The sequence below is a fragment of the Podarcis bocagei genome, assembly GCF_964188305.1.
Source record: "Podarcis bocagei genome assembly, chromosome: 9".
NCBI classification, from domain to species: Eukaryota; Metazoa; Chordata; class Lepidosauria; order Squamata; family Lacertidae; genus Podarcis; species Podarcis bocagei.
Window position 1 is genome coordinate 58,562,645 of NC_138134.1, and position 16,957 is coordinate 58,579,601.

Here is a 16,957-nt window from a genome sequence, read left to right on the forward strand (position 1 = left end):
AAAGCAAGAAGTTAAAATTGAACTTGTTTCTTTCTTTTATTATCACATTTGTATCCTAGTGTTTCCCCATGAAGCTCAAAATATATTCATGCTTCTCCCTATTTTATTCTCGCAACAACCCTGTGAGGTGGGTTAGGCTGAGAAACTGTGACTGGCCTAAGGTCACCAAGAGAGTTTCATGACTGGGTCAGGATTTGAACCCTGGTCTCCCAGTTCCTAGTCCAACTGCATCACACTGTACTTAAATTGTGTGTGTGTTAACTTAAACTGAGCTTGGTTTATATCAGTTTCTTGCCTTTGTTGGTCTTACTTGGATTCCATGTGCATAACCAAGGCATCCTTTTTGGGAGCAAACATCACTGAACATAGGGGGACTACTTAGTAAATAAAATGGAGGCTGCACCTGTAGAATTTAGCACTTTGTTTATCCTGGGAATCCTATTAAACAAACACTGAAATCCAAATACTCTATGTAAACATTGTATTTTGTAATCATGCTAATAGGTGTCGATAATTAGTGCTGATTTACATGCAAATGCAATGTACAAAGATGCAGTTGGATGTTCTTAGGGGGGAAAGAGCTAAAATTAGACTGTAATCATTCCTCTTGGTGAATGGGAGATATTCCTGTAAGGTGCCACAAATTACCATTTTGAATAAATAAATGAGGCCCCGCAACAAAATGTTGTTGGAGGGGGGGCACTTGTCTACAGTGGGAAAGCCCACTTCTTACTAGAAAAGAGGGCACTTGGAAGGCATAGATCAACATTTGCCTGTTGGCAAAGTCTTTTTCAGAGATGTGACTGAGTACTTGGCGAACAAGTAAAGGTAAAGGTAAAGGTAAAGGGACCCCTGAACATTAGGTCCAGTCATGGCCGACTCTGGGGTTGCGGCGCTCATCTCGCTTTATTGGCCGAGGGAGCCGGTGTACAGCTTCTGGGTCATGTGGCCGGCATGACTAAGCCGCTTCTGGCAAACCAGAGCAGCGCATGGAAACGCTGTTTACCTTCCCACCGGAGCGGTACCTATTTATCTACCTTCACTTTGACGTGCTTTCGAACTGCTAGGTTGGCAGGAGCAGGGACCGAGCAACGGGAGCTCACCCTGTCGCGGGGATTCGAACCACCGACTTTCTGATCGACAAGCCCTAGGCTCTGTGGTTTAACCCACAGCGCCACCCACGTCCCTTGGCGAACAAGTACTTGGGCTCAATTGCTAGCAGTGGAAAACTCAATCTTGATCTAGCAAGGTGCCAAAGACCCAAAACATTTTCAAGAGATGTCTGGGGACACCACTTGATTGACAGGGGGGAAACATCTTGGGCCAAATTGGAACTCCAAATGGACAATGTTTGGCCCACAGGCTTGATGTTTAGAGTCTTTAGAGTCACAGAGCTGACCTGACTCCATCTGAGAAGAGATTTGAAGGTGCAGAGCAGGCCAGCTGATGAGATATGTGCTTTCAGAGGCCCCCTTCCTCAGCTGGAAGAACTTTGAAGGGTGTAACCATATGTAGGGGAGGTGGGGGAAAGGAGATGAGGTTGGGACAGGGTGGCTGGACACTGGTTGGACAGCTTCAGTGTGCATGCTCACATGCACTGTATAAACTCTGTAGTTCATGTATTTTGGGAGCAGTAGGGATAGTTTTTGGACCCTCTTTTCTTTTTTTGAGAGTCAACGTGCGTCTGCAGACCTTAAAGTTCCCAGGTGCTGCTGACACCTCCTTCCTGTGCATGGGTGCTACCATTTTGGCTACAGAAACAACAGCATTCACCCCCGTAAAGATGGGAAATGAAAGGAATTATTACAGTGCTTTGTCAACAGCAGGACCGATCATTTATTCAGTTTCATGTATACTTACATATTCTTTGTCAACGAGGGCACATTGCAATATACAGAAATGAAATGTACATGAAACAATTGGAAAGAATGTATACAAAATGCTGACAATGGCAAAGCTCTCGTGCCTTATTCCCTGACCTGTTCATTTTAATTGACACGTCTCTCATTTCTCTTGCTTGAAACAGAAGCCATGTTGCAGCATGTATCAGGACAGTTAGGCAGTTACCAGTAAGGTCATTTAACACTTAAGTTCTGGTGGCATATGATGGGGTGGCAGCAATCATATGACAATTACAAGCAGTGAACCATTAAAAAAAGTTCCGCCTCTGAACTTATTGGTGACAAAGGTTTTTGCTGTTTTTAAGAGCTCAGATTGTACAATTTGTCCAATAACTTACGATCACTTTGGAAAGCACTGTGCAAGAAAGCACTTTGAAACAGGTTTCTGAGGACCTTGGAAGCTCCTTTCAAAGCGCTATATTATAGAGGACTTTGCATCGGGCTTTGCAGGCGCTGCTGATCAGCTGATTGGTGGTGTCTGCAAACCCCCTTTTGTCTGAAGCAGGGTTCTACCTGCTCCACTCCCCATGCCTTATATGGTGTGAGGTGTAGGTTAGGTGGGTGTGGCTCGGCCGAAAGTGCCCTGTTGGCTAAGTGGGGGATGCCTGGCAAGCCTCAAGAGGCCTGAGGGCTGGAGGTTCCCCAGCAGAATGAAAACAGCATTTGTTTTGCCCCTATTAAGTTGTTTGCAGAATCCACCGAAACAAAGGCAAGAGGAACATTTGAAAAGGAGGCCTGTTGGGTGGGGACTTTTGCTTATGCAGTCTTCAAGGCTCAACTTAGTGCAGCAGAGTTTGCTGAACGAAGGATAATCTCTTGGTGATGCAGAATGATCACTGCAAGGGGTCCAACAACCTGCTCTAAAGAGAATGGTGAAAAAGACACAATTACTGGACAAACTGTTACCAGGCCAGCATATAAGAATAAAACAAAAGACTTCTTGGCCAGCTTTCAATGCTTAGCTTCCCCACCCCCACTCAGTAATAGAATTTGCTGAAAACCTCAATGGCAAGTTTGTCTGCATGGATTTCTAATTCCTGTCTTGCTCCTTTCAGCTGATGAGAAGTGAGATTTCCCCGCTAGGTTCTGCTAAAAATACCCCAAAATGCATATTATATTCTTTATTATATGTACTGTTGTACATATAATATTATGCTCTGTGACATAAACTCAAAGCATGGGATGCAGCTGCATAATGTGGTCTCAGGTTCTAGACTATTGCTATTTTGGAGTGGGATGCAACCACATACCAGGAAATTCTAATTGCACAATTATAGCTGATGGGGTGGTCTTGTGCAACAAACCTGCTTCCTCAAAAGACTGGACTTTTTGTGATAACAGATGTGGTGGTAAAATGTCCTGGAGAGTGTGGGATAGCAGTTGCTCTCATGCCAAGCCATCTCACCTCCATGCAGACAAAGTAGAACAAATGTTTATTCAGGCGAGAATGTTGCTTAATCTTCCGGCACACAAATCAGAATGAAGGCAGAATAAATAGGTCCTTTGGAAGCACCCTTAAACTGTTGTTGATTCTTTGGGTTAGCATTAGAAACACAGATAAATATGGCGATGCAAAATATCTAGACTTTTAATTATAAGGCTGTCAACTAACAGCTCAAAATCTGTAGGAAAGAAGCACCCAGCATAAACTTCTAAAATGCACCCAGCATACAACTTCTATATTTTCTCCCTTGCGTGGTCAAATCTAATAACTTATATCTCTCGGGATGTTTACCTGATGGAATAATGAATGTAGAAAAGAAATAATTAGAAAATGAGACGCAGGTAGCAGGACTAATAATTTCAAACAACACCCCTTTGATGCAATGTACAGTGGCAGGGAGGAGAAAGCTATTTTAAAAAGGAAGAAGAATTCCTGCAGAATGGAATAATGAGATACCCCAAGTAAGAAGGTCATCCTCATTAAGAAGACCATGGGAAAATTTTTGCTGGAGGGGAAGACAATGGTAGCTAAGATATGTAAGGCACAGCTTTTAAATGACAGCTAATGCATCCTGCACTGATCAGATAGTTAATTAATGTTTCAGCCATTCTCAGAATTCCAAACCTTTGAAATTCTGGAAGACAATACAGTTTAACCCATTGGTGGGCTGAAAATACAGCCATGTAAAAGGACACCGACACCCACACATGCACTATAGTGGCCCTGAAACAGCTAGTACAGTGGTACCTCGAGTTACAGACGCTTCAAGTTACAGATGCTTCAGGTTACAGACTCTGCTAACCCAGAAATAGTACCTCGGGTTAAGAACTTTGCTTCAGGATGAGAACAGAAATTGTGCAGCAACAGCACGGCGGCAGCAGGAGGCCCCATTAGCTAAAGCGGTGCTTCAGGTTAAGAACAGTTTCAGGTTAAGAATGGACCTCCAGAACGAATTAAGTTCTTAACCTGAGGTACCACTGTAATTTATACGGACGCCTATTTTCCTTTATTGAATCAGGTTACAGTGCACTGGCTCATATATGTTTCACAGCATACGCTGGTAGTTATATTACCTTAATACCACCACCAATCAAATTTCCTTTCAGTAGCAAAACTGAGCCCATGTTCCTTTTTCACACAAAATTCCACCTCTGGGTTTACCCCGGGCATTCTTTACGTAAGAAAATAAGAGGAGCCCATCTGCTGGATCAGTCCAATGGCTTGTCTAGTCCAGCCTCCTGTCCTCACAGTGGCCAACCAGATGCCATGAGAAGCCCCAAAGCAGGAACTGCCTGCAACATCACCCGCCCCACTTGTCACCCCCAGCAAATAGCATCCACAGGCTTACTGCCTATAGCAGCGGAGGGAGAACTTAGCTTTTCTTTGTTTCAACCATCCAATTAGGGAAGGGGAACCGTTTTATTGCTAAATAATTTGGAGCCAGAGAACTGTGTTCTCTTTCTCATTTTGTCTGTCTTGGTTATCTTACTGTACCCTGTTTTGATAACTTCTGGCTGCGACGTGGCTTAGAAGTCTGAAATACAAAGTAAAATGATAAAAGAAGTCTACTGAAAATCGCTCTGATCTTCTGCCTGCCCCTGCCTTAAACATTTCAAATATCCAGCAAGCGTTAAATAAAGTAAAGGAAAGAAGCTGGTTTATTAATGAAAATGAACCAAAGAAGCATAGGGAGTTAAGCGATGTCCGTTTGCAAAGTGTGTTGTATATATGCCATTACCTCTGTTATCAGGAGACGCCTGCTCTTTCCCTGGTGGGTTTCAAAGCAGAGTCTGAAATAACACATGCTGTTCATGAACACTGTTAAGGATCTGGAAGTGGTAGCTATTGACATAATAAACTTTTTAATAAAAATTTAAAACCAAACAAGCATCTGGCATATGCCCCAGTGACTTGTTACTGTTGGATTTCCTATGTGGGTCTGCCTTTGAAAAGCTTACAGAAGTGGTCCGGAATGGGACTGCCAAGCAACATGGAACACACCTCTCCAATTTTGGAGCATGGGGGTGTGGGTAAAAAAGCTGCGGGACAAAACCCACCACCAAATTTCAGGGGCAGGGGCAAAATTTGGAGGAGGATAAAGCTTACTGCTACTACTTGAGCATCTCTAAATGGGTGGAAGCTGCCTATCCTCCTTTCTCCGTAATGATGCTATGACATTAAATATAATTGCTTTAGAAGAGTGGGGTGGGGACCTGGACAAGGAAAGCACAAGAGGGGAGTGCTTTCTTCATGTCATCATAGGATTTAAGTGTGGCCATTCTGTAATACCCCTTCATGGATCACTGCCTTGTCATGGCAAAGAGGCTTGAGTAACTCTAAGAAGCTATGAGCTACGTTGTGCTATGAGCTACCCAAGATGGACAGGTCATAGCCGAGAGTATAGACTAAATGTGATCCACCTGGAGAAGGAACTGGCAAACCACTGCAGTATTTTGCCAAGAAAATTCCATGGACTTAAAAAAAGGAGAAGCTTTGAGAAGAAAGTGAGAGTTTCCAAGGCATGCTCTGGTTCATTGGGACACGGAGAGTCAAACATGACTAAGACGACTAAACAACAAATTCTGCAATAAATGCTCATATGGAATAGGCCATTGGAGGTATACAGTAAATGGTACGTGGGGGCACAGAATGATGTTTTGAGGTCTGACATCAGGATGGCATTTATTTCCAGCAGTTCCTAATTGACTGTAGGACATTCATTCCAACATATTATCATTTAACGATCGATATGGGGAAACATATGCTTCAGAATCAGCACTTCTGAAATTTAACTTCAGAACTAAATCACACAATTTTGGGGAAATCTTGATACATACCTGCTTTGGAAACGGATGGGTGTACACAATGCCTTCAGCACTAAGACTTGCTTTTCGTCGCGCCACGGGAACTATCAAAATAAGAAAAGGCTTGCAACTTTTAGCATCAAGCTGGTTTGGAGCTGTTTGGTACTGATATATTTGTCTTACAGCAGGCAATCCAATTAAGATAAGGGTCTAGCATACACAAGGTTTAAAGCCTTACATAATATGGGCCTTGAAGGAAGGCTTCCTCCCATATATCTTTTCCTATGAAAAGAGATCTCCTGAAGGTGCCCTCTTCTGAGCACCTCTGCTGTCAAAAGAACAGCCCAAAGGCTACCTTAGTTGTGGTACCCTAGTTGTTGAGCTCTTTGCCATGGAAGGGACACCTGAATGCCAGCTTTGTTAGAGGGTGGTTCACAGGGACATTTGCATTAGACCCCAGACCTGCTGCCTGTTCTCCTCCCCTTTTTATTTTTAATTAACAAATGACACCATATCATTCCAAGAGTGCATTGCTGGAGGGAAGAGCTCAATTAATTTGCAATGATGGGTAAACGAATGAGAGAAAGAGAAGGAAGAAGATGTCCAATGACCTTTCCTGGTATGCCCCCACAACCTGAAGTTTACTAAGGTTATGTACCACACTTTATCAAACTTTACCCATCTCAAATTTGGCAAAATGGAGGTGGGTGGAAAATCTTTGGATCCATGCTCAAACAAACAAACAAACAAACAAACTGCTTTCTTGTGATGGTAGTCACCAGAAAAGTGAGTACCAGCACCACATCTATTTTTTTTTAACCAAAAAAATACTATTCAGTAGATGCCTATTCAGGAGGCACCTTGTAGACTGGCTGTAGACATGATTTATGAGGTAAAGGTATTGGAACTTACCATCTGGATGGTGAATAATGGTGATTTTGTCTGTTAGGAAGAAAAGTAAGCCAAAATGTGGTTACAACAACTGGTCATGTGGGTTTTTTTAGTCCAGTCTTTCCCCAAGTGCCATTTGATCTGTATTCATAGAATTGTGAGCATAGATCTACCTCAGAATTTCATATTTTTTCCATTATTCCAGGGATGAGGAGCCTGCAGTCCTTCAGCTCCTGTCATCCCTGATCATTAGCCCTCCTGGATGGGGATGTTGGGAATTGGTGCCCAATGATACTTAAAGGGCTCTGCATCCCTGCACTGTGGTCTTATCTACACTAGTGTGGCCCTTAAAGTGGAAGTTGGTGTATCGGGATTGGGCCAATATATCCATTTTGGTTTCTCTCACTTTCTCCTTTTCCCTAATTTTAAATCAAGTTCTCCACACTTCTACATCAGTTTGAAAATTTGTTTTTTTTAAAAAAGTCCTCATGAACATTTATCAGCATTTTTGTGTGGATTCTAATATGTACATTTTTTTGTATGCAGTTCCCCCCAATTTGAATGCAGTTTCCCATAATGTAATGCTTTTTGGTACATTATGTTCGCTAATACGTACACTTATATGCATGCTTTGCACTAGTATATGCGTTTTTGTACACATTGCTTGGCTGGAGAACTGCATTGCAAAATTCGGAGACGTGTGGCTTTCAAAGGATGGCTGTGTTTTGGTTCTCATATTCTTACAGAAAGTGTGAACTAGTTAAGTTCACCTTGAAATGGAAACAAAGTTAAACTCTTTCTAGTGGAAGGCCGGGTAAGAGAAAGGTCCCACAGGCATACAAATGCCCTTCCCATGGAAAGAAAACAAACACTTTTCATGTTGAAAAATGCAGAGTGTATTCTTTCACAGTCTCTTACCAACCCCGAACTAAAGAAGGCGAGGGATACAGAGTACTGTGAATCACCTCTAAAGTGATCACTGCTATTCCTTCTCCTGTCTGGGAGCAAACATAGAAAGCTGCCCTCCAGCCCTCTCCATGTTTCTGCCAACCTTTCTGTAGTGCTTGGTTTTTGTTGATGAGTTGTGGCAACTAAGACACAAACTGGAGTAGTTCAGGGCAGGGATTGTTCGGCCCCTGACAACTCTCTATAACTTGTTAGGGAGGCCTGATTCAAACTTTGATCATCCCTGGTATAAACAGAGGATTTCCTGGTCCAAAAATACTGAATTGCTGTTCAAAACACGTTTCTTGATTCCATCGCCTATAATTTTGGCATTCCACACAGCTGCTCATAATTACTATTATGAATCATTTTGTGTTCTTCTATGGGAAGGCAGGTCTCTGCATTTGACAAATCGTCACAAAACTATGGAGAAGCCTATCAAAATCTTTCCATGGGCTTCACTAGTCTTTGGTTCAGGCCTTGAAAAAATATATATATACAGTTCCCTTCTGCAGCTTATTGAAATGCTAGTTAAATGTAATTTACCATACGTGCTTTCCTCCTCCGGTCTTTTTCTGATAATAGAGTCTCTGAGCTGGCGTATTTTTTCCTTAAGTAAGAAACAAACACACAAACAACAACAAAAATCAATAGCTGCAGTTGATTGTTAAAAATAATGAATGAGTAGCTGGAGGAGTTGGGCTTTTTAGTATTCTGCACACTTAAGCTTCCTAGCACAGGAAATCATTTTAAAAGACATTGGGGGGCGGAATCTCTCTCTGTGTGTGTGTGCTTTAAAAGAGAATTTTGGTAGAGTTATGATACATAAAGATCTCTGGAAAGTTTTCTCTAAGAGCAAATGCAATATCTCCACAGCTGCCACCCACTCCCTCAAGAGGCAATAATTGCCATCCATATGGGCAGCTACCTTGAATTTCATGGCCAAAATAAGAAAGAAGTATTTGTAACCACCCAAGAAGCAATGAGTTATTAGGAAGAACCTGTTCAGCTTTGTTCTGTCAACTTTAGTTTTGCTGCCCAATCACTCCAGTTGTCTCAAAGAAGGACAAGTCAAGTCTTCTCATAATGGTTCGGGTGTCATGCTAAACCATGGCTTGAATCTGGCTTGTTTCCAACCAGAGTTAACATTAACCATAGTTTGTCTGTTTTGACAATGATGGAAAATCAATTGCAGCTATGTGAAGTCTCAATATTTTCAGGGCTCTTTAAATCCAGCTAATTTCTATGAACACTCAAATGCAAATGGTGAGGAGGACTCCAGAAAGAAACTTCTGCAATATTACATATATTACAAATAAACTAAGAGAGTCAATGTAGGTGGTGCACCCACACTCATTAAGAACATTGCAAAATCCCACATATAAATCCAATCCAGATGTTGCACTTTTGGTCTAATAAACTATGCTTTAACAGATGGGGAATGAGCCCTGTGCCCATGTACTCTTGTCGCTCTCCTCCCTTTCATCTTTTAAGGGCCTAGCTTTAGTGAAAACATGATTGTTCCTTAAACCAACTTTCCCATAAAATTCAAACAAGGACACTGTAAAAATTGGAGACTTATTTGAGGGATTTTTCTGTCACTTCCTGTTTGGCATTACCATCACTAGTATGGTCACTCTGAAAATCAGCCCCAATATATTCTCCTAATATACACACTTTTGCAAGCAATTTTCCATAGTGTCATGCATTTTTTAGGATATTTGCACCAATGTATGCATTTTATGCAACATTTTGCATGGTAGACGTATTTTTGTACACATTACTGGGTGGCAGAACGACACTGTAAAATTTGGATAACTGCAAAATTTGAAGGATGTTTGAATTTCTGCCTGCACATTGTATGGAAAGTGTGAATTAGCTAGCTTTGCCTTTGAATGTGAATTGACTCAAATTTCTCCTAGACTTCTAACTATGAGAAACACATGTGGATGTGGTCATTAAAAATGCATGCATGTCATGAAAGTCCTAAGATTTGATTTGTATCCTAGCTATATGTAGAACTATTCACAAGAGTGGGGCAGGTCAGTGGCAGAATTGCCTGCTTTGCCTGCAGATCATCCCAGGTTCAGTTCGTGGCATCTCCAGTAAAACAGATCAGGTGGCAAGGGATGGAAAGGTCTCTGCCTGTCAGGTTTTGGGGAAGCGGCTTCCTCCCTCCCTTTGGCCGTGGATAAGCAGAACAAAGCGAAGCGAGTCTCTTACCATTTAAAGATATTTTAGTTATCACAGCGAAAGAACAAAGAGTTCTTTCATTGTTCTGCATGGGACAATGACAATAAAGATATTGTATATCGTAAAGAGTCCATTCTCAAAGTAAAGGTGCTCCTGATTAAGGTTTCCACCTACTTCCCCCCTCGTCACCCTTGTCACTTCCTTGTCTTGCAACCTGATCTTGCAACCACTATGCCTTCTGTGTAGCTACCTTAACTAATCTCTTTGACCTTGGACTGAGCGGCTGGACACTTTCCAGTGAACCAAGAGTCTGTTAACTCTCTTTTTCTCAGTTCTTCTTCTCCTAGCTGTTCCCCACTCAACTCTGCCCAGCTTTGTCTTCCAAACTATGTTCCTCTGCAAACCACTGCTCCAAATCTATACTGCTCCGCTGCTCCTGGGCAGCTTCAGGATCCTGATCAGGGAGAGAGGGAGGTTCCCACCATTCCTCATCAGAGCAGCACTCCTCAGCTTGGTCTCTGACACTGCCTGAGATCCCAGAGGAATGCTGACAGTTCAGAGAAGATAATACTGGACCTCATGGACAAAGTGACTGACTTGGCACGAGGAAGCTCCCTATGTGTCTAACACTGGTACATCCAACTCAGGTTTGAAAACACGCAACACAGGAGAAGAAGAAAAATGTGAAACCCACTAAAACAGCAGAGATATCTTGAAGAACATAACAGCTAGCTTGTAAGCACCACACAAAATACACAAGGCTTCTACCTGCTGGGTCGCTTCTAATCCACTTCTGTGATTCTGCCATTCTTTAAATTTCTCCAGAGCTTCATCCACAGAAAGTATCCCCTTCTTCACCTGCTCCTGCAATAGGATGAGCTCTTCTTGCCTCAATGGGATGCTTGGCTTGACGGTACTGTATGTGGTCCTGTCACCTTGAGTTTTATCTTCAGGGAGCAAATGCAAACATTCAGGACAGAAGCAAAACCCCTTTTTGAGCTGCATATATGATAGAAATCTAGATTTCTGAAGCAGAGAAAATGGACAATAAGTGCAATTACTAGATACCTTTTCAGTGTGGTGTAGTGGTAAAATGATATAATGGTTAGCGTATCAGACTAGGGGTGGGGAGACACAGGTTAGTTGCCTGGGCTAATTTCACTATATTTCAGCCACACAGGGTTGTTGAGAGGGTGCAAATGGAAGGGGTGACCCACCTTTAGCCCCCTGGAAGAAAGGCAAGATATAAAGGAAATAAATACATAAACCCAAACGGTAAAGGTCTCAATGATGGGGGGAAGATGTTGCAGACTAGTTTGGCCATTGGCCTGATCCAGCAGGCTTATATGGAAGAGAAATTCTCCAACAGAATTCTCTTGGAGGTGGGGGATGCATTACTGGGGGCAGGGAGTGGGAGGCAGAATCCAGCAGAGCTATATTCCAAAAACATTCATATTTTTATTTCATTTTGAGAGAGGAACTGATGGGATCATCTTTGGAGATACAATCAGGAGCATCTGATGTGGAGATGTCCCTCTGGACATTGTTTCAATGACACTAATGTCCCTTCCTGACATTATTTCAAGCAGTATATGTAGCATCGAACCAGGGGATGCAACAAGCCAAGTGTCCTTCATTGTCTGGACCAGCAGCAATTGGCATGAGAATAGTGGGTGTGTGGATTGCAGATGAAGAGTGCATTGATTCAGAATCATAATCCATCCTCACAATCACTACGGGGATTTCCACTTGAGTTGGTGCTGGGAAGGTAAAATAGGTTGGCCAGGAAGCTCACTTCCATTACACTTGCCTGGCCTTCACTGTATTTCACATGGATGAAGATCAGACATTCAGTTTGCAATCATATGCACGCTTACCGAGGTGTAAGCTGCATTGCACACAGTGGAACTTACTTTGGAGGAAAAATATATGGGGTTGTGCTGCCTGGCAGCTGAAGGCTGATGTGCCAAAACTCCCCATGGAAGTGATCTCGAAACATGTCAGAAGTGCTGGTTCAATTAATACCACAATGGCCAATTAATGATTAGATAGGAACCCCGTAGTAGTAAGCTGGTGATGTTGAGCTCTAATTTTCTGTAGAAGAACACGGTACCTCCTCTGTCGTGTTAATGTTTCCTTCTTGTGTGAGGGCTCTTTTGTGGTCCTTCAACCAACAATATATTGATCCTCATTTTATTGTCTTGTACCAATGAAAATCTTTAAAAGATCAACATTCTGATTTGCAGTTTTTATTGTACCCGGTGGGCTACATGTAGCATGGTAGCATGGAGAATCTAGCCAGCCTATTAAAAATGCATTTATTTCAGCAGGTGATTGATGCTTAGAAATTATTTGAACTTGTAGAGCAGTAACCTTGGACATCGGTGCACCAGCAGCGTCAATAATACCGATATTTAATCATCTCCTAGGAAAATGTTATAATGCCGCTTGAAGGTTACAGTAAACTCACGGCTCATAAAAATGGAACAAACAGTCAGGAATTCTCTTTTCATTGATTAAATGGCTATGAACACAGTGGTGTCCTAAACAGGGCACAAGATAATATGCTGACCGCCAACTCTACATATTTGCTCAAAAGAAAGTCCCAGCGGTCTGAACTGGAGGTTTCCCCTTGCTAATTGTGCATAGCTCTGTATCCTTAAATTGTTGTCATGTCCGCAAGTGGTGCTGTGGGTTAAACCACAGAGCCTAGGACTTGCCGATCAGAAGGTTGGCGGTTCGAATCCCTGCGATGGGGTGAGCTCCCGTTGCTCGGTCCCTGCTCCTGCCAACCCAGCAGTTTGAAAGCACGTTAAAGTGCAAGTAGATAAGTAGGTACCACTCCAGCGGGAAGGTAAACGGTGTTTCCGTGCGCTGCTCTGGTTCACCAGAAGCGGTTTAGTCATGCTGGCCACATGACCTGGAAGCTGTACGCCGGCTCCCTCGGCCAATAAAGCCAGATGAGCGCCGCAACCCCAGAGTCGGTCATGTATGGACCTAACGGTCAGGGGTCCCTTTACCTTTACCCAGTAAAGGAAGTTAGAAAAACTAAACTGCATCCACTTGGAAACTTCTGATTCTCTGAGTTAGAACATAAGACCTGAGCTTGGTGGTCAGTAGAGTTGCACAGCACAGCTCCTGACTGAGAACTATACCACTGGAAGTGGGAGGCTCCCTTTTCTAATGCCTTGCAAGTAGAAAAGTAGTAGATCAAGCATAGCTTTCTTTCCAACAGTGTTATTTCTGGTGGGGAGCACTAAAACTAGCCCTGAAATGGGATGTTCCAAGGAAAAGGAGAAGGCGGGACTGAGCCAGTCTGGGATCTGCTGGATCCTGCACCAGTATTGCTGTCATCAGATGATGGTGTCAGGCCTGATCTGGACCTGATCTCTGTACCAGTTATTCTGCTCTTCCCTTCCACTGCTCCTCCTCTGAGTGGCTGGGCTGTGGCTATGGCATTGGTCCTGTCCCTCAAGAAAGCCCTGCTGGCTGGTTGGATTGTGCCCTAAGTCTCAATCTAGCTCTGTAACTGTCACATTTGCCCTGTGATTGCTACCATTGGCAGTGCAGCCTGGCAAAGAACAGTAAGAAATGAGAAAGGACTGTAGAAGAATAGATGCATTTAACATCCAGTCCTAGACTGACAATGTAAACTTACCCTGCCACAAGTTGTGTCAGGGAACCAGCAAACGGGAGGTTTTTTTTGCAGATTGTTGCATTGGGTTATTATACTGCCATGAACAGCCTCTCTGGACCATATATATATATGGATATATAAATCAACAAAATCATCATACCTGGTTTTCTGGCAGCGCACAGCAACTTCTCATTACCAGCATGAGTTCTGGTTGCCTTCTGCTGAAAAACTACATGAAAAGGAAATTAGGAAATGAAAGATGGCAGCAGAATAAGTATGGTGATTACTTTTCAGAACTCCAGTGCGTCACAAGAGCATCCAAGGACCTTGAAAACAGATTACAAGGAAATAGCATGAGCTCTCACAGTGTCGATGGGCATTATTTTGGAATACTTCTGGGCAGAGGCAAATTCAGAAGTGCAGTATCCCTTCATGATGCTCACAGCCACACCCCCTCAAAGTCACGCCCCTACTAAGATTATACAAGCATCTTAGATTATACAATAATCTTATAATCATTCAATAATAATAATAATTAGGGATGCATTGTAATGCAGACCTCTCTGTGTTGCCTTTCAGATAGATCTACTATTTTCTGTGCAAATGATTTGGAGTGTATCAATATCTTTTTTTCAGAGCAGCTTAAGTTGCCTTTTCCTTGAAGTTCCTTTGTCCATAACAAAACTTGCACACCATTCTCTTCAGACTGAAGCACCTCCCTGCAGCCTTGCCCTCCCCTTCCTGGTCCAGCTCTCCGCTGCCCCAGACCACACTTGGCCACACATGGCAGGAAACTTGGTTGTGTCAACAAATAGAGAGGACATATCCGTCAATCTGCTGATTTATCTCAGTTTCTCATTTCTCAAATCTGAAGTTCAGTTCTCCACATTTTCTCACCAGGATGTGATTTCTTTTTACACATATAGTCTGACTGACTGAACCCAAAGGGTGCTCATCAATGGTTCCTCTTCATCCTGGAGAAGAGTGACTAGTGGGGTGCCACAGGGTTCTGTCTTGGGCCCGGTCTTATTCAACATCTTTATCAACGACTTGGATGATGGACTCAAGGGCATCCTGATCAAATTTGCAGATGACACCAAACTGGGAGGGGTGGCTAACACCCCAGAGGACAGGATCACACTTCAAAATGACCTTGACAGATTAGAGAACTGGGCCAAAACAAACAAGATGAACTTTAACAGGGAGAAATGTAAAGTATTGCACTTGGGCAAAAAAAATGAGAGGCACAAATACAAGATGTGTGACACCTGGCTTGAGAGCAGTACATGTGAAAAGGATCTAGGAGTCTTGGTTGACCACAAACTTGACATCAGCCAACAGTGTGACACGGCAGCTAAAAAAGCCAATGCAGTTCTGGGCTGCATCAATAGGAGTATAGCATCTAGATCAAGGGAAGTAATATTGCCACTGTATTCTGCTCTGGTCAGACCTCATCTGGAGTACTGTGTCCAGTTCTGGGCACCACAGTTCAAGAAGGACACTGACAAACTGGAACGTGTCCAGAGGAGGGCAACCAAAATGGTCAAAGGGCTGGAAACGATGCCTTATGAGGAATGGCTAAGGGAGCTGGGCATGTTTAGCCTGGAGAAGAGGAGGTTAAGGGGTGATATGATAGCCATGTTCAAATATATAAAAGGATGTCATATAGAGGAGGGAGAAAGGTTGTTTTCTGCTGCTCCAGAGAAGTGGACACGGAGCAATGGATCCAAACTACAAGAAAGAAGATTCCACCTAAACATTAGGAAGAACTTCCTGACAGGAAGAGCTGTTTGACAGTGGAATTTGCTGCCAAGGAGTGTGGTGGAGTCTCCTTCTTTGGAGGTCTTTAAGCAGAGGCTTGACAACCATATGTCAGGAGTGCTCTGATGGTGTTTCCTGCTTGGCAGGGGGTTGGACTCGATGGCCCTTGTGGTCTATCCAACTCTATGATTCTATGATTCTAAGTCCTCATGATAATCCAGCATTCTAGCAAGAATGTTTCCCACAAGACACCCATTTTTGTATGCAGTGGTTTAGTGGTCAGAGTGCTGGACTAAGACCTGGGCTCAAATTCCCACTCAGGTCTCTGGGTGACCTTGGTCCAGTCACTGTCTCTCTCGGCCTAAACGACCTCACAGGGCTGTTGGGAGGATGAAATGGGAAGACGGGGAATTGTAGTCACTTCTTGAGTGAGGTAGAAATGTAATAATAAACAATAAATAAAAATAGATATGCACATCTTTGCAAGTTGTCAGGCACTGGGCAGAAGAGGAATGGGAGAAGGAAATAATGGGAGAGGAGGAAGAGGAAGCACCAGGATGGTGACAGCTGATGGACACAGTGTCTTTAGAAAGCATTCCAGAACTCCCCTCTCCCAGAACACAGCAAGCCTTGAAAGTAGGAGAGCAAAGAGCTCAGAAGCAGAGGCCCTCAGCGCCACCCGTAGGGGAGATGAAGACAATGACAAAAGAGGAAGTGGGAGGAAAGGGGGGGTGAAGAGTCACTCAGGATAGCATCACTATCCCAAGAAGCTGTGTTCCAAGCCTATCTCTAAATATAGAATAAAAAGCAGATGGTAAGAACTTGTCTTGTATGTTCCTGGCAACTGGCCGTGGAAGTTGCTTACTGCCGCCTGACACAAGAATTCTCCGCCAATATAATGTTTATTGTATGTTATTTTCATCAATATATACATTTGTATGCATACTCTCAGGGGTCAGCAAACTTTTTCAGCAGGGGGCCGATCCTCTGTTGCTCAAACCTTGTGGGAGGCCAGACTATATTTTGGAAAAATAAAATAAAAAATGAACAAATTCCTATGCCCCACAAATAACCCAGAGATGCATTTTAAATAAAAGCACACATTCTGCTCATGCAAAAACACACGGATTCCCGGACCATCCACGGGCCGGATTTAGAAGGTGATTGAGCAGGATCCTGCCCCCGGGCCTTAGTTTGCCTACCCATGGTCTACCCTAATACACATTTTTCTATTCTTTGTTTGGTTGGAGAAGTGTGTTGCAATTTTGGTGGGAAATTTTGCTTATGCTCAGGGGGCAAGGCAGGGCAGCAATGAGGTTAAGGTGAACCAATGGGAGTGCCAGACTGTCTCCACCGATGTGTCCGCATTGCCCGGACCATA

The 16,957-nt window shown here is 43.2% G+C and overlaps 1 protein-coding gene across 1 annotated transcript in view; it reads right to left on the reverse strand.

The window, feature by feature from the left end:
* Window positions 1–1,812: 1,812 nt before the first annotated feature.
* BANK1 (B cell scaffold protein with ankyrin repeats 1) overlaps window positions 1,813–16,957 on the reverse strand; it is a 172,828-nt gene continuing 157,683 nt past the window's right edge. Inside the window, exons 11-17 of the mRNA XM_081209344.1 lie at window positions 13,976–14,044; window positions 10,947–11,125; window positions 8,532–8,595; window positions 7,062–7,091; window positions 6,183–6,253; window positions 5,084–5,135; window positions 1,813–2,761 (exon numbers count right to left, since the gene is read on the reverse strand). Coding sequence (XP_081065470.1) covers window positions 5,124–5,135; window positions 6,183–6,253; window positions 7,062–7,091; window positions 8,532–8,595; window positions 10,947–11,125; window positions 13,976–14,044 — 425 coding nt within the window. The 3' untranslated portion in view covers window positions 1,813–2,761; window positions 5,084–5,123. The remainder of the gene's footprint in view (window positions 2,762–5,083; window positions 5,136–6,182; window positions 6,254–7,061; window positions 7,092–8,531; window positions 8,596–10,946; window positions 11,126–13,975; window positions 14,045–16,957) is intronic.